This window comes from Larus michahellis, chromosome 4, assembly GCF_964199755.1.
Source record: "Larus michahellis chromosome 4, bLarMic1.1, whole genome shotgun sequence".
In the NCBI taxonomy this organism is placed as follows: domain Eukaryota; kingdom Metazoa; phylum Chordata; class Aves; order Charadriiformes; family Laridae; genus Larus; species Larus michahellis.
In genome coordinates this window covers 3,024,112-3,045,685 of record NC_133899.1, presented here as the reverse complement: position 1 = coordinate 3,045,685, position 21,574 = coordinate 3,024,112, and the positions used below count along the sequence as shown (strand labels likewise).

Genomic DNA, 21,574 nt, shown 5'->3' with positions numbered 1-21,574 from the left:
TGTGTGTGTGCGTGTGTGTGTGTGTGTGTGCACAAACATTTCTCCTCGGCAAACACTCCCCGAGACAACAAAATTAGCCGCCCCTGCGCCCGCTCCCGCGCCGACCCACTCCTCTGACACAGCAATTAGAGGCAGGCATTAATATTTAAATATTGCCAGCTCCAGAGAAGGGAAATCAAATAAAAACGCCGGCGTGCCGGCAGCGCATCAGGCTCCCGCTCGCTCCATCGGCCTCGAACCGCCCCCCCCCCGGGTGCAGGGCAACGGCGGGGACACGGGGGCATCGATGCCGGGAGGAGAACCCCCCTTTTCTGGGCCACATCCGTGCGAGCAAGCAGCGAACAAGTGGCAAGCGGGCGGCGAGCGAGCGGGCGGCAGCGATGCTCCTGCCAGCCCAGCAAGGCTGGGGGGGGCTGCAAAGGGCACCCAACCCCAGGCTGGCCACGCTTTTGCGGGGGGGGGGCACATAGGGGTTCCCACTTTCTCCCAGCCCTAAAAGCACCCACAGCACCCTCCTGCAGGGTGTTGGGGCTGGGACACACACACACACACGGACGGAATCTGGTGTGTGCCCCCCCCCCCCCCCGCCTCCCCGGGTCCCGCGGGTGCTAAGAGGCGGCGGTGGCGCAGCAAAGAGGATTTACTGCTCAACGCGAGGGGCTTTAGAGGCAATAACTTTCCCTCCTCTTGACTTAAATGGATTTTAAACTTCAAAAAGGATCGAGGGGGCAGGCTGCCAAGCGGCCGCCCCCGAAGGGCCGACCCCGCGGGCGCTACGCCGGGTTACTGGCGGGGGGAGTCATGGGGGGGCTGCGAGCCGAGCCGGGGGCCAACGGCTGAGGCAGATAAGTGCTGGGGGGTTGGGGGGGGCGGGGGGGGGCGAACCGTGCCGCCTGCCCTTGCAGAAGGCCCCGCGATAAGGCGGCCGCCGTTATCGGCGCGGGAGTGCCGGGGCGAGCTTCCTCCCACACCGCATTGCAACCGCCGGCAGGCAGCGGGGGTGACGGTGTTGGGGCGGACGCGGAGGGGGGGGGGACACATGGACGGGGACATGGGGCGGCCCCGCAGCCCAGCAGCCGGGGCAGCCACGAGACACGGCAAGGGCTATTTCAAGGGCAACCCCGCTGGCAGCCTGCCCGGGCGGCCGCGGCGTGCCAAGCGCCATCCCCCGGCTGTCCCTTTCCCCGATGGGAGCTGGGGCTCGGCGGTGCTGCCCTGAGACACCCCCCACTACCCCGGGGTGACGGACCTGAGCGACGTCGGCACACGGGGGTCCGGGGTGGGTGTCCCCAGCGGGACGCGAAGGCGGAGGCAGCAAAGGACGATTTTCCCCTGCCAACGCTGGGACGCCAAACCTTGCACCCGGGGCTGGCATCGCCGCTGGGGCTCAGGGACAGAGGTGTGACCCGTGGCACCGCGTCCTCCCCGCCCCCCCGATACGGGGTGGGAGCACCACCGCCTTGCACCCCGCTGGAGCACGGATGGAGAAGGCAGAACCCACCCCACCCCAGGCGCAGCCCACCCAGACCCCCCCTCCCATGGGATGCTGCCAGACGCCAGGGTGAGGGGCAGCGCTTGGGGCAGGGTGGGGTGGGGGGGGGCGGAGGAAAGAGCAGGAGAGTGGAAATTATTTTTAACACAGACACACGACCCCCCCCCCCCCAGAGCTGCCCCCCAACCTGCAGCCCCATCCCGGGCGCTGGCAACGTCGGGAAACGATAAACTGTCCCATGTCCCACGGCACCCCTCCCCTCCCCTGTGCCCCCCCCCCCCCCCCCCCAGCAGCCTGGCCCCTCGCCAAAGCCACTGTCTCCGCTGTAATGCTCCCTGCCCTGCAGCCAGAGCACGCACGCACACACACTCAGACACACGCACACACACACACAATCCCACCTAACATCCCCCCCCACCACCACCACCCCCCCCCAAAAAACACCCCGGGGCACGCACACGCGGGCGCAGGCACAGCGGGACGCGCAGGCACACGCTCGTGTGCACCCGACAAAAGCCGGGGCGGGGGACACGCTCATTGCACACCCCTTGCACCAACAGCTGTCAACCTCGCGTCGTGCCACACACGCGTGTGCACAGGCAGCCCCCCCCCCCCCGCACACATACACACACACACACACACACACGCCCGGCCCAGCCCCACGGTAGCCCGCTGGCCTTGGCCGGCCCCGCCACGCCGCTGGCTCGTCGCACCCAACACCTCCCCACCAGGTGACACAAACCGGCTGCCAAGCGCCGCACGCAGCCGGGCGCACGCTCGCCTCGCCCGCGGGAGCACACCCACAAACCACACGGGCTCACCCCGCTGCTGGCACCCGCCGGCGCGCAGGCGCGCGCTCGCAGGAAGAGGTGCTGCCTTCCCCGCTGCCTTTTCCCTCCATTAACTCCCTCCGCGGCTCCCGCTCGCTGCCCGACGGGCACCCGCACGGCACCCACCCCGTGCCCCCTGCCCACATCGGGATGCCCCAAGGAGCTCGGTCATGGAGGAGGAGGAGGAGGAAGAGAGCCAGGCACTCTCCCTGCTGCTCCAAGGGCTTGCAGCGGGCACTTGCCCGGGGTCTGGGGACAGCAGCGGGGCGCTGGCACTGATTCCACCCTGCAAAGTAGCCGCTTGGACGCGGCACAACACGGGGTGCGAGTGCGGCACGGCTGCGAGCCCGGCAGGGTGACCCACCAGGCCGCGGGGCGAAGGGCAAGGCAGGCGGCGCAGGCAGGGGTGGAAGAGCGAGGATGGAGCAGGGCGATAAACACGGCGGCAGACGACGAGCCGGGCGAGACGCCGGGGCCGCGGCATCACCCTGATGCGGCGTACGGTGCCCGGGGTCCCGGTGACAGGCAGCACGGTTTGTTTGGCAACACGTTCCCTCCCCAGCACCGCTCCCCAGCATCCAGAAACATGGAGAATACGAGAGCTGCCCGGCTCCGGCAGAGCGGGGCATAGGTAAACTGAGGCACGGCCCCATGGCAGCACCCCGCTCGGGACACGTACAGACAGCTGGGCAAGGAGCTGTGCTAAGGCCAGTGCCACCGGCTGAGCCCCAGCGAGTCCCCCATGCCCTGCCAGCCCATGGGCTGGGCCCCCTTGGGAAACCCCCAAAGGGTCTCTGTGGCAATGTGGGACACGGGGACTGAGCACCTCGGCTGACACCGGAGTCTGAGACAGCAGCACCCAGCAAGTCCCATCTCCTCCCAACATCCCCCAGGACACGCAGGAGCTGGACCCCAACCCCAGGGTGACCTCTGTCCCCCCCACCAGGGGGTCTCACAAGTCCAAGGTAATCTCCATCCCCCAAACAATGGTGTCCCCCAAGACCAGGGCCACCTCTACCCACCATGCCATGGGATCCCCCAGCTCCAGAGCAACCTCCATCCGCCATGCCATGGGGTGCCCCAAAACCAGGGTGGCCTTGGTCCCACACACAAGAGTCCCTCAACCCCAGAGTGACCTCTGTCCCCCACACCGCAGGGTCCCTCAACCCCAGGGCGACTCCTGTCGCCCCCACCAGAGGGTCCCCTAGGCCCAGGGTGACCTCCATCTCCCACACCATGGGGTCTCTCAAACCCAGGGTGACCTTTGTCCCCCGCACCACAGGGTCCCCCAAGCCCAGCTCGACCTCCACCCCCCCACACCATGGGGTCCCCCAACTCCAGGGTGACCTCTGTCCCCCACACCACGCGTTCCCTCAACCCTAGGGCGACCTCTACCCTTACACCGCGGGGTCTCCCAGGACCAGGGTGACCTCCGTCCTACACACGACGGGGGTCCCCCAACCCCAAGTGACCCCTGTCCCCCACACCACGGGATCTCTCAACCCCAGGGTGCCTTTTCTCCCCCACGCCAGGGGGTCCCCCAAGGCCAGGGTGACCTCCGTCCCCCCATACCGGACCCCTCCATCCGGCAGTAGAGACGAAGTGGCTCGGGGGGGGTGGTCTTAAGAGGGGGTGTGGGGGGATGTCTTGTTGGGGGTGGGAGCACACCAGCCCCATCCCACCCCAACCCGGGGGCGGGGGGGGTGGGGGGGGGGCAGCTCCCGGTCCGTCCGTCCCCCCCCCGCCCCCGACGGCGCTGGGATGGGGGGTGGTGGGCAACACTCACCCGTGGGCCGCGCCGTCCAGCGGGGGCTGCGCTCCTCCATGGGCAGCGCGGTGGAGGGAGCCGAGCCGAGCCGTGCCGTGTCTTTCCCCCCCCCGCACACACACACACACACACACACACACACACACACACGCCCCGCCAGCGCCGCTTCCTGCTTCCCTCGGCGCCCGCCCGCCGCCCCGGGAGCCGCACGGCTGGAGCGTGACTCACCGGGGGCCGGGCCGGGCAGGGCAGGGCCCCGACGGAGGAGGAGGAGGAGGAGGAGGAGAGGAGGAGGAGGAGGAGGAGGAGGAGGAGAGGGGGGAGGACGGGCGGCTGGCACCTTCCCCCCCTGGGGGAGGGAGGCACCGAGGAGGTGGGGGGCTCGAATAGGGATGTTGGGGAAGGTGCGGGGGGGACCCCCCTCGGGGGTCGCGGTGCGGCATCGGGGAAGGTGCCCCCAAGAATTAGGGCGAGGGGGGGTGACAGTCATGACCCCAACGCATAGGGGTGTGTCGTCCCCCCCCCCCCCCCGCCTTCCCAGCGCCGCATTTGGGAGGGGAGGGAGGGAGGGTGAGGGGCGCACCCTCCCTCCCCCCAAAAATGCGGCGCTGGGGGGATGCCCGTGCCAGGCACCCATGAGGGGCAAGCGGCTGGGGGTGGCATCCAGCCCTTTGACCCCCACCCCAAATCTGCCTGGACTTCCAAACAAGCTCTGGGACGCCACCCGGTGCCATCCCGGCGAGCACCGAGGGTGGTCCCGAGTCCAGACCCTGCGGAAATAAGGGGTGTTCCCTCCGTGCACCCCCATGCCCCTTGCGTGGGGTGCAGGAATGGGGACAGCACTGTCCCCGCCGGCTGGGGAACGTGGTGGTCACCCCTGTGCCACCCCACCATCACCCTGCGGGCTCTGCCCGCACCCGAGTTTGGAGACACCAGCGAAACGAGCTGGGGTGGGGCTCAGCCCACTCGCAAGCGGACTAGTTGCCGATCGTTTTCCGGCCATTACGAGCCACGGTTGGCTCCGCATGCCAGACAGGCTCGGACAGGCAGGACCCCGGCCTTTCCCGGGCAGAAGGGAGGCTTCGGCGAGGAATTTGGTCCTGGCGCTGCCAGCCACCAACTTGCATCTCTGCAGGCGGAGATGCGGGCCACGGCGGGGACAGCCACCCATCCCCAAGCAGGCTGCCACACCATCCCACCCACCCACACAAGCCCCTTCCCGGCTCACCCTCGCCTCCGCTTCCCCTCCATCATCCTCCTCTTCCTCCAACAGGCCCCACGGCCCGCCACGCCGGTGCTGCCCGCCGCCTCCCCCAGCCCTCCTCGCCGGCAACGCCGGTGCTTCCACCCCCCCCCGCCCCCGCCATCTCCCTTTTCCCGTTCTATTTTAAATTTTTATTGCATTCTTTTTAAAGAATACAGAGGAACAAATGCCCTTATCAGCAATTCTCACAAGGTATAAAGAGCCGCTTTTATCTCCCTGCCTTTACTAATCTAGAGCGAGCCAATGCCTGTTAATTTTTTAATTTTCCTAGTGAATGCATTTGTGGCTTTGTCAGCATCCATCCGCACACGCAAGCTCTCCTCCACGTCACAGCCCGGCGACCCCGGCGTGGGATTGCCGCCGTGCCGGCAGAGCGGTGGCAAGCACAGCTCACGGTTTCGCAACCACGAAGGAGTTTCGTGCATCGTGTGTGTCACGCCAGGCTCACCGGGACACCCTGGGATGTGCCACAAGCCCTGAGACATGGCAGTACCCCCCAGGGAGGCCAGCCCGGCCACGGGGCAGGGAGATGCTGCCAGAGCAGGTTCCCATCCTCGGTACCGGGATGGATTCCTGCACCAAGCTCCCCAGCCGTCACCGCCACCCACTCTGGATGAGGTCCCCGAAGGGGGACAGGGGGGGTTTGCCCCCGTCCCCTCCCTGGGGAAGGGAGGGCGGGCACAGGCTCCCGCACACCGGGGCTGGGAGCGCCGGCAGCCGGCCGCGGTGCGCAGATGAGATGTGGCAGGCGTGTAACAAGCCATTAGTCACTGTCACCTTTGCCCGGCAGCCACTGGCAGGGTAATAAATCCCGAGCTGACTCCGGCGGGCCCGTTCCAGGCCACGGCTCCCAGCTTGCCTCCGCGCTGCTGCCGGCTGGGCTGTGAGCAGCTTGCAAATGCATCCCGGCCCCCCCAAACCCCCACCCCCCAGGGGACCTTGCGGGGTCCCAAACCGGGGACGAATCCCCACGGGGCTGATTGACAGGCCATGCGGGCCACCGTGTCCCCGGGAAGTGCCCTTCCTTGGGGACAAGGGGGGGTCACAACCCCCGCCTCCCCACCAAGCAGCCCCCTCGCCCCGTGGAGGTGACCCTGCCTGTCCCGGTTCCCTGCCTGTCCCTGTTCCCTGCTTGTCCCCGTTCCCTGCCCGCTGCACCTTGCGGTTCCCGGCTCTCCCCATCCCAGCGCCAGGAACCGGCATCGGCGGTTGCCGCCAGATCAAAGCAGGCTGGCGTGGCACGGCACAGCGCGGCACGGCACGGCGCGGCGCGCCTGCTGGGAAGGGCTGGCAAACAAGCCAGTCCAGGGAGGCAGCAGGCGGGAAGCACGCGTGATACCTCTCCCAAAAATGCTGCCGCTCCTGACGGACGGGGCGGCCGAGTCCCGGGAGCCGCGGGCACGGCCCAGCCCCGGGGGCCCCCCCAGCTCCCTGGCGCGGCCAGCCCAACGCCGCGGCTCTCCCTGGCGCCCACAGCCTGACTCACGGCCCTGGGGACGGCGGGCAGGCACCGAGGTGCCGTTGGGGTCACCTTCCCGGCGGGGCTACGGGTTTCGGAGCCCCAACCCCAAACCGCTGGGCGCAAGCCTTCGCCGGGAGACCCAAGCCGCGGTGGCACGCTGGGCTGGCGGTGCAACCCACGCCAGGGCAGGGGACAACCCTTGGGGATGGCATCCCCACACCCCCTGGCATCCCCCCGGCATCACCTACTTGTGGCTCCAGTGTCCGCACCCTCCGCGTCCAAAGCCGTCCGCTGGCCGATGTCCGCGGCAGTGCCGCCGCCTGTCCCTGGGCTCTCCCCCGCGCTGGCCACCCGGTGCCGGGGCTCGCTGGCCACAGGCTTGGTGGCAGCTGTCTCGAGTGATGAAGAGGACGCCTGGAAGAGAAGCAGGACAGAGATTCAGCGCTTTTCCCTGCCCTGTCCCAAGCGTGTGGCAGGGCCGAGCACCGCCGGCACGGGTTGGGGGGGGGGGGGTATGGGGGGGGGTCAGGGTGCACCGACACAGGATGCTTTGTTTTCCGGCCGGCCGGTGCACGTGGCCGGCGCGGGGAGCCGCACGCCGCTCGCCAGCCAGCCCGCGCCGCGGGGCTACAGCTGGATCCGGCCGATGGCTCCCAGCGCGGCCAGACAAGAAAGGCTGGAGGAGGCAGGGGGCGGGGGGAGAGGACATGAATCAAAGCGGCGTCCCCTCGCTCGCCAGCGGCAGCTGGCCGGTTAGGCAGCTCCCGATTACTCAACCGGGCAGTGTTTACTCGAGATCAACAACCCCCCGCCATCGCCTTCCCTGCCGGGCGGGCGAGGCGAACACGCCACAGGGATGGGGACGGCGTTGCCGCTGCTTCTTGCTCGGTTTGGTCCCCCCCTCCCCGACCCCCGGCGTCCCCGGGCGCTGCTGCGGCCCCGTGGTTGCTGTAGCTGTCACCCTCCCGCGTCAGGCGCGCCCTGGCACACAGCTTGGGCTGTCACCGCTTCTGTTCATCTTTAATAAAGCGACAGCCAGCGACGCGGCGCGCATCCCGGCACTGCCACACCGCTCCGGGACGGACACACGGACAAACCGGCCCCGGGTCCAAGCAGGTCCCCGGGATGCTGTGCCCACACTTGGTACAGCGGGATACAGGAGACCTCCCCTCCTGCCACAGGGGACACCCACAAGGGACACCCCACTCCCGATTTGGGGACGTTAGGGTAAGGGTTGCAGCATGGCGAGGATTTTACGTTGATCCCGTTTTTCTCGGGATTAGTCCTATAAACGTGGAGAGCCCAAGCGAGATGGATGGTAGGTGAATGTTTTGCTGGGAAGCCCTTAGACTCAATGAGCCACGCACGCGAGCGGACATATAAATTTACCGTTCGCTTCCTGGAAAGGTTTAATTTATGGAATCCATATGGCAGTGCCGCACAACCGCGAGCGCTCGGCACATCCCGCGAGTCCTCGGGTGCCACCACGTATTGGCTCCAACTGGCAGGGTGCCACCGGCTGACCCGGCAACAGCGGGATGCCCTTCTCTTTTCCCAGTGATTAACAGAAGGCGACTTGCACAGCGGGCAGGGGACAAGCCTGGGGACCGGTCCCCATTCCCGAAAGCTTGGCGCGGGATCCCTGAAGACAGCAGGGACATCCCCCCGGAGTCCCGGGCGGGGCTGCCATGCCACCGCTCCTCCTCCCAGGGTGATGCCACCGGCGGCGGCGGCAGCAATCCCCTACCTGTGGGCACGGGAAAGGGCTGGGGCGCACTTTGATACCCGGAGCAACTAATCATTAATTAGCATTAATCATCCCCCGTCATGCGTCACGGCAGCATTGAGCAAGACGCAGCCGGGGAGCGGGGAGCCGGGCTGGGGTCGCGGCGGGGAAGGAGGATTTCGGCAGCGGTTGCCGGGCCAAGGCTGGCCCCCTCCTGCTCCCCGGGGAGCCCCAACAGCCCCCCCGGACCCCAACCCACCCATCAGCCCCACGGCAGCGGCAGCCCCCACCCCTTCTATTTTCTTGCTGGGGGGATGCCAAGATGCAAACGCACCAGAGGTGGGTACTACCTGCCCAAGGGGCAGCCAGGACCCGTCTCCCCTCACCGTCTGTGTCCCCCGGGACCCCCCAGGCAGCAGCCAGAGCCAGCGTGAGGCACCGGCCGCCTCCCTGTTTTAACTTCACCCCGCGCTATCTGTCAGCAAATCATCCCCGGTTACACAGATAAGGAATAATTGATGCAAAGGAGCCATCTGTTTGCGAACACTGAATATCTGCTCAATTAGGAGGGATCTGTCCACCCAGATAAAGCATCTCGGCAGCCCCTCGGAGCACGGGGGGGGGGCCTTCCTCCCCGACCACGTCCTCAAAGGCTCACCCCCAATTAGAGGCGAGCGGGTTGATTTGGGTGCTAATTTGATAAGCAGCACCCCGAGGTGCTCAGGAAGAGGCCGGGAGGGGAGGGCGCTCTGCCACCAAGCATCAAAATGCAAGGGGAGGGTTGGCAGCGCCCCCCCGCCAGGTCCCACCATGGTGATGCTCAGCCCATCCCAGCGTGGGACCTGGAGAGACGCGCGTCCCCATGGGTGGAGAGAGGGGACAGGCCGGCTGCACCCGCCAAACGGTGCTGAGCTGAGGCCGGCCCGCTCATTGCATGAGTGGCTGTCTGCAGAAACACACCGAGGGAGCGTGCACACGGACAGAGGGACTCGGGGATGAGCCTGCAACAGGTCACAGCATGCACCGGCCATGCACGGCCCTGGTGGGGACCAGGGCCACAGGGCACGGCCCCCGGACAGCGTCCAGGTCTGGGGTAGGTGTGGGGCGAAGTGACATCAATGTGACATCGTTACGTGATGAAAAGATTGAGCTGGCAGGCAGGCGGGGGCTGCACGCCCCGAGCAATCGCCACCCAGGGGAGATGGGCAGGGACGGCAGGGCAGCTCTGCAGGGGACAAAACTGGGGGACAAAAGGCTCCCACGAGAGGTGGCACGGACGGCCCCACGGCACGGCGCTCCCTCGAACCCCCCCCCTGTGTGGCATCTGCATCCATCTCACCCGGCAGGACCTTGGCACCAAGGACACGGAGAGCTCGAGATGGGTCAAAACACAGACGGTGGCCTCGAGGGACAGGCAGGGAGAGGCACTGCCAGACCCCGTGTCACCCATGCCCCCCACCACCAGCACGGCAGCACCGCAGTGCCCCCCCTGTCCTTGGCTGGGTGCCTGGGGCAGGCACCTTCGCAGCCGGGGGACACGGTGGCGGCAAGGGCAGGGAGCGGTGTTCCAGCGTCCGTCCCTCCTTGCCAAGGGCACATTCCTTCTGCTCCCGTCACGGGGATAAATACCTGCCATGGCACCCAGCTCACCCCCCGGCCCTGGCTTTGGGATGGCGGTGACGGAGCGGGAAAGCAAAGGGCCGCGACAGCTCTCCGGAGAGGGATCCGGCACACAGGCAGCCGCGCCGGTGCGGTTCCCGTGCCTTCGGGACACCAGAAAACGCAGCTTCCCCATTCCACCTCCCCTGCGCCTCGCCTGCCACCAGCAGCATGGCATCGGCGCAGCCACAACCTCCGCCCCCCCCCAGGGTGGCAGCACCCCGGAAAGCCCCCGCGCTGCCGGCAGCCAGGGCACCGGGGGTGGATGCGGTCACGGCGCTTCGCCTCTTGGCTGGCATCGCCCCGGCAAGGCGCCGGGCACGGAGCCCGGCGAGCACCGGCACAGCTGCACCGGCGATGGTTTTTTGGCACAGGCTGCGTGCAAGCTCCCACGAGGGAACAAGGGACGAGGTGGGGAGGATGCTCGGCAGGGAGGGGACGCATCCTGCACCGCCCGGGGGATGCAGAACAAGGAGCCTTGGCACCCAACTGCAAGGCTGGAGCGGGACAAACCCCTGCCACCCCCTGTCCCCTCACCTCCCCCGGGACCTTCGAGGTGATGCTCAAAATAAAAGGCCTTCACCCTCCTCCTCCTCCTCTTCCTCCCGGAGGCCTGAAACCAGAGGGTTTTGCCCCAAAAGCAGGCTAGGCACCGAGACCTTGTGCAGCTGCGGGTCCCCGGCGGCGGCACGGCACGGCTCGGCACCCCCTGGGTCCCCTGCCGCCCCGGTGGGTGCCCGCAGGAGGGGCGGTGGCCGCATCCGCGCATCCCCGCCGCCGTGTTTAAAGTTTCTCAGCCGTGTTTGCTGGCGGAAAGTTGGAACCTGCAATTACAGCTGTGCTAACCCCTCATTAAAAAGGGGAAGGGGGCGGGCGGGGGGGTGGTGGGGGGGAAATGGTAAAGAAACAAAAGGCTCCAGAGAGACATGGTGCCGTTAACCCTTCCCAAGCCGGGGATGTGCCCAACGCAGGTGGGCCCCCCCCCCAGGAAATTAATAGGGCTGTGGGGACACGTTGCAGCCATGGCAGGGACCCAGCGGTGCCACCGTGTGCCGGGGGGGTCAGCCCATCCCCGAAGCCCACCCGGATTCCCTGCTCCGGGTCCCGGGGCAGCGGCGAAGCCCTGCCCACATGGGCACGTTTGTCACCGACGGACGTTTGTCACCGGCGGGGCTGCGGTTCCCGCTCGCTCTCCGGCAGCGCCAGCGTGACGCCTGCCGCAGGAGCCCACGCAATATGTTCGCACTCATCTCGCAGCTGCCCCCAGACAGCCCGAGGTGCCGCGCTCCTCCCCGGCGTGCGGGGGCCGGTGTGCCGCCGGCGAGCCCAGGCGGGGACCAGCAGCAGGGTGGGCAGGGATGATGGAGGGGGCTGGAGACTGCGGTCAGGCTGGAGGCCACATGGGGAGACGCCGCCACATGGGGAGACGATGCTGGAAACGGCGCTGGGGAGGGATGCGCTGGCAGGGCCCCCCCCCACACCTCACGCCCGAGCATCCTGACCCAGGGCTGTGCCACCAGCCCCGGGAACGCCGGGCAAGGGGGGGGGAAAAGCCTGACGCTGACCCCCATGTCACCACAGCCCCCCCCCCACCCCCGGCAAAGCGGGTTCACAAGCACCCACCGCCGGCATGGCAGAGGAAGCGCCCGGCGGAAGCGGGTGCAGCACCGCGCCCGCTCGCTGCTGCTTTTTGGGGTGGAGCGCGGTGGCCCCCCAGCACCCCGTCCCCAGCAGGGGCCTGACCCTGCACCCACCACATCCACCCCCGCCTCGGTGCCCCCATCCCCGGGGAGCAGCGGGTCCCCCCCATTGCCCCCACCCCACCCCACCCCCCCCCACCTCGGGGCGACACCATCTCACCCGCCGCGGCCGCAGCGGCTCTGACAGCCAGCTAACGAGCTGCAGGCAGCAATTTGGGTTATATATAGCCCCAAAGTGACTGCATCTAATTGCTCCAGCCCGCACCGGCCCCGCCGCGGGGTCCGGGTGCTGGGTGCAGAGGGACGGGACGGGCGGCACGCACTCACACCCCATCACCCCCCCCCGCCCCGAGCCCCCCAAGGCTGGCGGGGCGCGAGCATCGCCCCATCCCACGCCAGCGCCGGGAAGCAGGGCTGTTCTCACCGGCTTTGTGCCGGGCCATAAGCGGCTTTGGCTAAAGCTGCCGTCCCAGCCCGTCCCAGCCAGGGGCCCTTAAGGAGCTTTTGTCCCCCTCTCATTAAGGGGTTTCGGCCGGGGGGCCGCGGGGTGCAGCACCCGGCACCCCCTCGCCGCAGCCCGCGGGCTCCGGCCAGCTGCTCCGGCAGCCCCAGGAGGGAGGGATGGATGGATGGATGGATGGAGGGAGGGAGGTGGTCCTGCCGCCGGCCCCCCGGGCCCTTTGTGGCAGCCCCCGTCCCCTCGCAGCAGCTGCCAGGCGAGGCGGCGGGCGCGCAGATGCGGCCAAGGGGGGTGTGTGTGTGCATTGGGAGTAGGGAGGGGGGGTGATGGTGGTGGTGGGGGGGGTGTCCCCCACGGCGGCTCCCCACGCCGGCGGGGCGAGAGGCGGCCCCCGCACGCAGCCGCCGGCGGGGAAGGGGGAGCCGGAGCCGAAATTGTTTGCCAGCTTCCTCGAGACGGCACAATGGAGGGCGCGCAGGCGGATCCGGGGTCAGGGGTGAGAGCAGCAATAAGTGGTTTATGCCTTTTGTGAAGAGGCTGAACTGACAGCTCGCTGGATTAACAAAGACGTCCTCTGTTCCCGGGCAGGTCATGTGGAAAGCGCTGCGCCGACCCCTGTCACTTCTTTTTTTTGCAAGAACAGACATTTGTTCGCCAGCGAGCGGGGAGGTGATGGAGGGGGAGGCGGGGGCCGGGGGGGGGGGGGGGTTGGCGCGCAGCCGCTCGCTCCCGGCTTTCCTCCAGCCCTCTGGGGCTCTGGGATCGGCGGCTGCTCGCTGCTTCGGCAGCCCTGGCCGCACCGCGTCCCCTCCTGTGCCTCAGTTTCCCCAGGTTGCGGGATGAGACGTGGCTGGTGGCGATGCACGAGGTCCCAGGGGACATTGCCACCTCCACCCTGCTGCCCATGCGGTGCTGGGTCCGGTGTCACCCCGCTTCCACACCAAGAGCTCCCCATGCTCGCCACCTTGTCACCCCAGGGCCAGGTTAGATGTGACCTGCACCCTGCTCGGTGCCAGAGCAGTCCCCATCCCACCACGGGGACACACAGCCCTTGCTTATGCCTGCCGGTGCCTGCCAGGCTGGGAAATGTTCCCTCCACCCCGCTTTCAAGGAAGGGAAACTGAGGCAGGGAAGGATGTGAGCATCCCATCCATGGACAGACAGCAGGGCTGGCGGCAGCACCTCCGCTCCTGGCACTGGAAGGGGAGCTGGCCCTGCGGGGCACAACCGGCCCTCTCAAATCCACAAGGATTTCCCCAAGGCTGTGCAGCACATGCCATCATTAGACTCCAGAGTAGACAGCTGAAATAGTGCCATTCCACACTGAGACAAACTACTCTGGCGAACCAGTGACCCCCCCGGCCTTGGCTGTCCCTGCAGTTCCCATGTCCCTCTGCCACAGCCCCAGATCCATGCCATTGCTGCCTATGTCCCCCTGGGATTACGTGGCTCCAGACCAGGAGAAGAGGGGTGCAGCGCCTGCCACTCAAATCCTGCAGAGACCCCACGGGACGTACAGGGCTCTGCTCTGTCCCCCATGTCCCCCATCCCCATCTCGGGGACACTGTGGCCCTGCAAGCCATCATGGCACCCAGTTCACCCACCTCCAGCTCCGGAGCTGCCGGGCGGTCTGTGCCTGCTGTCCCCTCCCTGTCACCCTAAATACCTGCGTTCCCTCCCCACCACCCTAAATATCCACCACAGGGAGAGGCAGTTGCCCCCAGGGGCTTTTCATTCCGGAAAATCCCACCCGCCCCCCGGCGTCTCATGTTTTCGGGGCATTCCCAACACGTGCAAAGCCCCGTGGATCGCTCGGGGGTAAACTGAGGCAGGGAGGAGCAGCCAGGCTGGTGCAAAGCCGGGGAGTGGAGGGATGTCACCGTGCCAGGGAACCTGGCTGGGGGATCCCAGCTTGGGGACCCCCATCCGACTCAAAGGGGGGCACATCACGACACCGGCACCCGTGGCGAAAGCCCTTGCCTGCCTCGGCGCGGGTCCCAGCGAGGGCCACATGCCGGCCAGGCAATCAGCTTGCGATGCGGCGGCATTAAAGCCTCAATCCCCCCCCCCTACACACACACACCCCCCGCTGTGTCCCCCTTCTTCATCCAGCCGGGCAGCTTAGCGCGCCGGTTCTCAGCTCCCGCCTGCCATCTAAAGACGGACTTACCGCCAGGTCCGGCGCTTCGTTAAGCCGCAGATTAAACGCACACCATCTGCAAAGGGGAAACTTTAATGCAGGATAATACCTGCAGCACACACTGCGCCGTGTCACCGCGCGGCCCGGCCATGCCAGGCGGGTGGGCACGAAGCCGCTCCCCCCCCACCACCCCACCCCACCCCTGGCGGTGGCACCACGTCCCTTAGCGGCGCCATGCCCCTCAGCGGGGATTTTCAGGTGCGAGTGGTACCCAGGCTGGATGTCCCCATCCTCCCTGCTGTCCCCTCCTGGCACAGCCCCGCAAAGGACTCACGTCCGGACTCCCAGCCAGCCCCCTCCCCACCGGCCCCTGTGTGTCCCCCCGGGGGCAGCCACCCCCGGGCAGGGGACACCCAGGCACTCAGGGTGGTCCAACCACCACCCCACCGGGTTAATTACTTTAAGCGATTAAGAGTCTCTTCATCAGGACAGCAGATTAGACCCTGCAGCCGGGAGCTGTCTGTCCCCCACAGCCCTCCTCCCCCAAGGGACAACACGGTGGGGGGGTATCCTGCCCTGTCCCCATTTTTAGGAGCAAATCCCACCTCTCCAACCCCACAAAGGTGCCCTCTGCGCCCCACCAGCGCAGCCCCCAAGGATGCCCAGGCCACCAGCATCACCCAGGGCACAGCGGAGACGCGGGGTCACCCAGGCTGTCCCTAGTGATGGCGGGGGGGACACAGAGCCAGGCTGAGTGTCACATAGAGGCGGCAGGGACACCGGGTACCACCCAGCAGGGAGGGGGGGATGCTAGCGAGGGGCAGGGCACCCCAAAGGCAGGTGGGGGAGGAGGGGGCAGCTGCCTGCCGACTCAGCGCCCCGATGAATTACACCGGATTACAGGTCCCTGCTCAGGTCAGCGGGGAAAGGAGCCAAGGAGGCTTTCCGCCTCCCGGCCCGCTCCTGCCGGAGAATTTACAGCCAGGACTCCGTGACGGGCTGAGTAATTAGTGCCGGGAGGGAAACGGCTGAATCAGCACCCAGCAATCGGTACCGAAGGGATGGAGATGGAAGAGGGAGGATCACGCAGCCCCGAGCTGGGGGGGGATGCGGGACCGACAGAAGCGCCCCCGGGATACAGGGGACAATGGGTGACCCAAAAGTGCCTCCTGGCGGGGTGGTCATCCTGACAGCCACGAGCACTGGGGGAATGCCGGCTAGCCCGGCATCGTTCCTCCAGGACCAGCTCTAGCCTAGCATTTCAGAGTCAGTCCCTCGAGGTGTCCCTTTGGGAACACGCCGGGATGCAGCTATGGCACGCAAACCCCCTCCATCCCGCTCGCTTAAACGCGAGCATCGCTCTGGTCCTCCCTTCACGGCCTGGATGCTGCATCCCAAGATGCTCCATCCCTGGGATGCCCGAGCATCCACCCAGCCGTGCTCAGGCAGCCCTTGGGCCTCTGCGGCTGCCATCGATTTACCAGGATTGGGAATGGCAGGGCTGGCTCCCGGGCAGAGCCGGCCCCTGCTCCCCGGCTGATTACAGCCATTTCCCTGCCCGTTCCCCCTCCCGCTGTCTGCCTCCTGCCTCCGTCTGCTGCCTGGTTTTACGAGGGCCATTTCCAAGAGGTCGCTGGAAATAGATTTTTATCACCTCGTGATAAATATCGTTTACGGTGACATTACTGCTCGGAGCAGCCATGCGGAGGAGGGAGGAGAGGCGGGCAGGCGGACGCCCGCTCGCAGCCCCCAGCTCCACGGGGCACCGGCTGGGCCCCTTTCTCATCCCTGTCCCCATCCCCGCAGGTTCAGGCACAGCCAAGCCCCGACACTATCCATCCATCCATCCACCCATCCGGGCGGCACGAACAGAGGGAGCCGCATCATTAGCCCCGTGCGCCATTAAGCACTTAAAAAGCCATAGGAATAAGCCGCGCCATTAGCTGACAAGCGAGCTGGGAGGGGAGGGATGCATGGCAACAGCAGGGCGAACCGAGCATGGATCAGGGAATCTCACCACCCTACATGCCACAGGGTGCCCACAAACCCCCTGGGAGAGACGTTCTGGTCCCCCAAGAGCCCAGGGGGGCAGAAAAGCCCCCTCCTGCAGACAGCTCTGGGATGGAAAACCAGGTGCTTTCAGAGCTGACACATCACTTTTGAAGGGGTGAAGCCACCAGGCACCTCTCCAGAGGGACTTTTCGGCAGGGCAGGGAGAACCGGCTCCCCGCTCGTCCCCTCCCAGCTTTAGGGACGGAGCTGGTGCGGAGAAAAGCCACCGCTGGGCTGAGAACTGCAAACTCGTGACAGCTGTGGCCCCAGCCCCAGTTGCTGCAACCCCGCGCAGAGGTGATCCGGCGGCCCACGGGTCCTGCCCCGGCCGAGCCCGCAGGCAGGACGGCTGCCAAGCCGTGCCCACAGGCAGCTGCCTCTGGAAAAGGGCACGGCAGCGGGCATGGGGCCAAGGCCAACCCGCTGCCCACGCCAGCCCCACCACACACAGCACCGGGGGCCGGCCACCCCCGGGGAGGAAGCTGGGCGGGGGGGGAACAATCACCCCTTTCACCAGCGCTGAGGTGGGGGTGTCACCTGTGGGGACGGAGCCACGGTCCCCAGGGTGCCCCCCCCCGCCTCCCCAGGGGCGAAGAGCAGCAGCAAGGCTCACCGCGGCGCTGGCAGGGAGAGCCAGGCTGCAACACCCAGCAAAGAGCAACCCTCGCCCGCGGGCAGAGAGCGCGGCAACGCCAGCCCGTGCCAAGAATCCTGTTTTCTCTCCCCAGCTCCCTCAGGCAAGCCGCCTCCTGCCCCGCTGCCTCAGTTTCCCCAGTGCCCAGGAGCTGGCAGGGATGCCGGGGGCACGGGGCAGGGGTTGGGCAGCCATGGGGGGGAACCCGTCCCCAAGTCCCGGCTGCTTCTTGTGACACGCGGTGCAAACGCGCCGCGGCACGAAGCCCCGGCGTCTCGCTTGGCAAGTGGCCCCGCGGCATGGGGCCAGGAGGGAGGGAGCGGGGCTTTGTATGGGGACGGGCCCCCGGCGAGACAGCGGCAGCGGCCACCTGCCGCGCGCCGCCACGGTGGCACAGCCCCTCCTCTGCTTGCGGAAAACAACCCTGAAAAGGGACAGCCTGGTGGCATGAGGGGCTGCGTGGGGACAGCCAGCCCCGTCTGCAAGGACACAGGGTGCTGGCGGAGTGGTGTTCATCCTGTCCCCTCCCCTCCGCAGCAGGGATGTCACCCTGTGGCCAGGACACGTGCATGGGTCAGGCGGCGCTGCCACCGTACCAGCAGCCAAGCATCGTCCCCAGGTGCCACGTCCCATCCCAGGACACAACATCCCCTTGCAGCCCCCCGGGGCCGAGGGGTCCCTCGTCCGCCCCTGGAGCCCCGCCATGGCAAGCAGCCTGCATGGGATGCCCGGCGGCAAGACTCGTGCTGAAGCCAGCTGCCTCCGGCCAGCATAAAAGGGGGTTTGTTCACCTGGCGAGCAGCTCGGCGGCCCCCGGGGCTGGCCCCCGCCACCGCCTCGTGGCTGCCGGCACGCAGGAGCCACCGCCGGAGCCAGCACACCCTGGCAGGGCCACCTCCGCGGCGGTCGCGGTGACCTTATGTGTCACTGCAGGGAGAGCCTGTGCGCCGCCGCCAGCCCAGCGCTTGGCCCGGTGCACGGTGGCGGTGGCCAAGGCGGGCCCGCGGCTTGGCACCCATCCTGCCTTGCCGCTTGCCCGCAGCTCCCACTGCCCCGGGGCTGGCAGGGAGGCAAGCAGGAGCCGGAGGAGGTGCAAGACAGACGGACAGACAGCAAGAGCACAGACCCCCTGCTCGCGCCGCCCCGAGCCCTGGGGTGGAGGGTTGGGCATCCCCTGCCCACGCCAGGACCTGGGGACACAAGGGCAGGTGGCCCCGCAGGCAGGGATGCTGCCCGCTCCCAGGGACACCAGCATCCCTCGGGGACGGACGGCTCCAACCTCAGCACACCCCGCTCAGCACCCAGGGGTCATGGCGGGGTGGGGGGGGGGAAAGCTTTACTCCCCAACATCCCCAAATGAAGACACACTGCCAGGCAGGCAGCAGCCACCTGGACCAAACCCCTTCGCCCCCCTCCCAAGCACCACTGCCCCCCCGAGAAGCCAGACCCGACACCCCCTACCCCCCCCCCCAAAGAAGAGTGCCCGTGCTGCAGCCCCTGGGTTGAGGTACCCCCCCCCGTGCACTCCAGGAGAGCTGCGTACGGGCCCGCTGGGGTGCAGAAACACCGTTTTACTACTTTTTTTATAAGAAAAAAATACAATAATAAAAAAAAAAACTCCATCAGCGGAGGGAGCCTGGTAGCGCTGCGCAAAGTTTCCAGCAAGTTGCTCAGAGCGCCCCCCCCCCGTCCCCAGCCTTGGGTACCCACAGCAAGTCGGGATGCCGCGGGGGTCCCACCGCTCCCCCCCCCCCCAATGTACTCACACCCACCCGCAGCAGCAGCAACCCCACGGGTTCCCCCCCCAACTCGGGGTCCCCCCCACTCAAGACCCCCCCCACTAGCAGCTCGGGGGGCACGCAACAAGTCATGAGGGGGGTTCCATCCTCCTACACGCCACCCCACCACCACCACCAAGGACCCCCCCCCAAGGGCTGGCGCGGTGTGTCCCCCTCCTCCCCCCACCCCCACCCCGCAGGGCAGGGCTGTGCGTGGGATTGGGGCGGGGGGGGGGGGGGGGTACAGGCAGCTGCCTGCCCTGCACCTACCTGTGCGGGAGCGGCGGTGGCGGGGTGCGGGCAGGAGCGGTGACCCCGCGCAGCCCCGCCGGCGACAGCGAGCGGGAGGAGGCAGCGCCGCGCACACGCACACGCACCATCAAATCCCGAGCCGCCGGCGAGAGGCGGGGGGGGGACACACACACACACACACACACACACGACACACGGTGGGGAGGGTGAGGGGGTGGGGGTAGCGGTGGTGGTGGGGGGGGGTCAGGGAAATTAATAACCGAGAAAAAGGCACTTACCCCCTCCCCGGGGCTCGCCACCGTGCCGCGGGGGTGGCTGGAGGGTGGCGCTGGGGAGGATGGGGGGGGGGGGATCAAAGGCTGGCGGGGGTGGGGGGGGTGGTGATGGGGGGGGGGTGGTCTCGCCAGCCCCCGCTGCCTGCCACAACAAAGAGCCAGACACAACAAAAGCAGCATATGGCCAGAGCCGCGCGGGGCTGTAAATTAAACATAAAGGGAAGATTAGATAATTAATGAGCGCTCCCGGGCCGGCCTCGGGGGGAGGGGGCTGCCTGCTGCGGGGAGCCCTTCGCCCCGCGCCCAGCCCCTACGCGGAGGCGGGGGGGGGGGGGAGGAATTGGACTGCCCCGGCAGCGCAGGGGGGTACGGGGAGGGAGGAAGAGGGGGGGGGTCCCGGGGGGGCACCTGTTGGGAGGGGAGGATGGGCAGCGGCCGGATCCAGCCTCGCCAGCTGCTCCGGGGCGCAGCCCAGCCGGACCGCCAGCGCCTAAGAGGATTAGCGGGGGCGAACACCCCCCCGCACCCCCCCCGGGGAAACAAGCCTGAAGCTGCAGGGCTGGGGGGGTGGTGGGGGGGTGTGTGTCCCCTGTCCCCGCCCCCCCACCACCACCCCCCACCCCGTGGGGTCCCACCCCTGTCCCAGCCCCGGGCGGGGGGGACCCAGCATCCCTGGGAGGGGGGGGGGGGGAGGGAATGCATCCCTGCTTCCCACCGCCTCCAGGACCGGGACCCACGGCCACGCACGGATGCGGTGCACGGAGGCACGGCTTAGCACGGACCCCCCACCCCCACCCGTGGGTGTGTCGTGTCCCCCCCCCCCCCCGCAGGTAAAGCGGGTCCTGTGCTGCCAGGAGGGCAGAGCCCTTTGCAATGCCCAAATCCAGCCGGCTTGGCAGGAGGGGAAACTCAGGAGGGAGGGGAAACTGAGGCAGGCGGGTGGCAAATCCGTGCTGGCGGGTCAGATCTGCATAGGGGCAGATTGGGACTGTCCCCAACGACCCCTGCGACACGGGGACATCACCTCCAGCATCTCCCGGTGGGCCAGTTCCCCGGGCAAGTGAGAGGAGGGGGTACCCCGGGAATGGGGTGCCAGAAACGGCGTCAGGCTCGGCCCCAGCCAGGGGAAAGAGTTAATCCCATTATTGGCAGGCTCACAGATGGCGACTGCACCGATTCCCCTGCTTAACAGATTTTACAGATAAGGCGGGAGGGAGGGAAGGAGGCGGGGGGATCCTCCTCCCCCCAAACACACACACAGCAGGGGCACAGGGGGCAATAAACAACACCCCCCCCACAAGCCACGAGAGCCTGCAAGCATCAGGGATGCTGCCCTGCTCCCCACCGCCTTGATGCCGGAGGATGCGGAGCGTGCAGGATGCGGCCAGCGTGCACCAAATCCTTTGCAAACATGGAGTCCATCCTTCCTGCCCAGGACAAGGGGTGGCAGACAAGGCAGCGGACTTGGGGACAGCCAGGCCGCACGCTGTCCCCCCACGCCAAACCCATCGCCCCGGCGGAGCACCCGCCACCCCCCCCAGTTTCTCCGGGAGGTCAGGGGCCAGGTCCTGCTTCCCCAGCTCGGGGATATTTAAGCAGCTGCTCCCAGCACCTGGGAGGTGGCATCAGAGCCGGGGCTGGAGCCCGGGATTAGGGAGTGTGGGAAAAGGCTGTCGGGAGGCCAGGGACGGAGAGGCTGGAGCATCCCAGATCCAGAGTGGACAACCGAAAAGGGATGGAGGGAGGATGGATGAATGGACGGAGGGATGGCTGGCTGGCTGGAGGGATGAACGGACAGGAACCAACACCTCCTCATCGCTACGGCACCACCGTGCACCCACAAGACTCCGCCCGAGCGTTTCCATCCCTGCCACGAGCTTGGCTGGGCTCAGCGACCTTCACCTCGCAGCCGTTTCCCACCACGGCCCCCCCCCCCAGCCGCGGATAACCCCAGCCGCAGCTGCCAGGTCCCGGCGGCGCCCAGCCCGGCCCCAGCGGGCAGGATGAGGCCGGCAGCCTCCAAAGCAAACCTGCCCGCTCCGCTTTTAAGCTGTTGCTAAACACTGCGCCTTTGATTCTGCG

General features: G+C 67.6%; 1 protein-coding gene across 2 annotated transcripts in view; it reads right to left on the bottom strand.

Annotated features, from left to right (window-relative positions):
• The window catches only part of GSE1 (Gse1 coiled-coil protein), a 105,782-nt gene that overhangs the window by 61,792 nt on the left and 22,416 nt on the right, over nt 1-21,574 (bottom strand). For both annotated transcript variants that reach the window (XM_074582770.1, XM_074582771.1), the window contains exon 2: nt 7,065-7,230. In XM_074582770.1, coding sequence (XP_074438871.1) covers nt 7,065-7,230 — 166 coding nt within the window. The remainder of the gene's footprint in view (nt 1-7,064; nt 7,231-21,574) is intronic.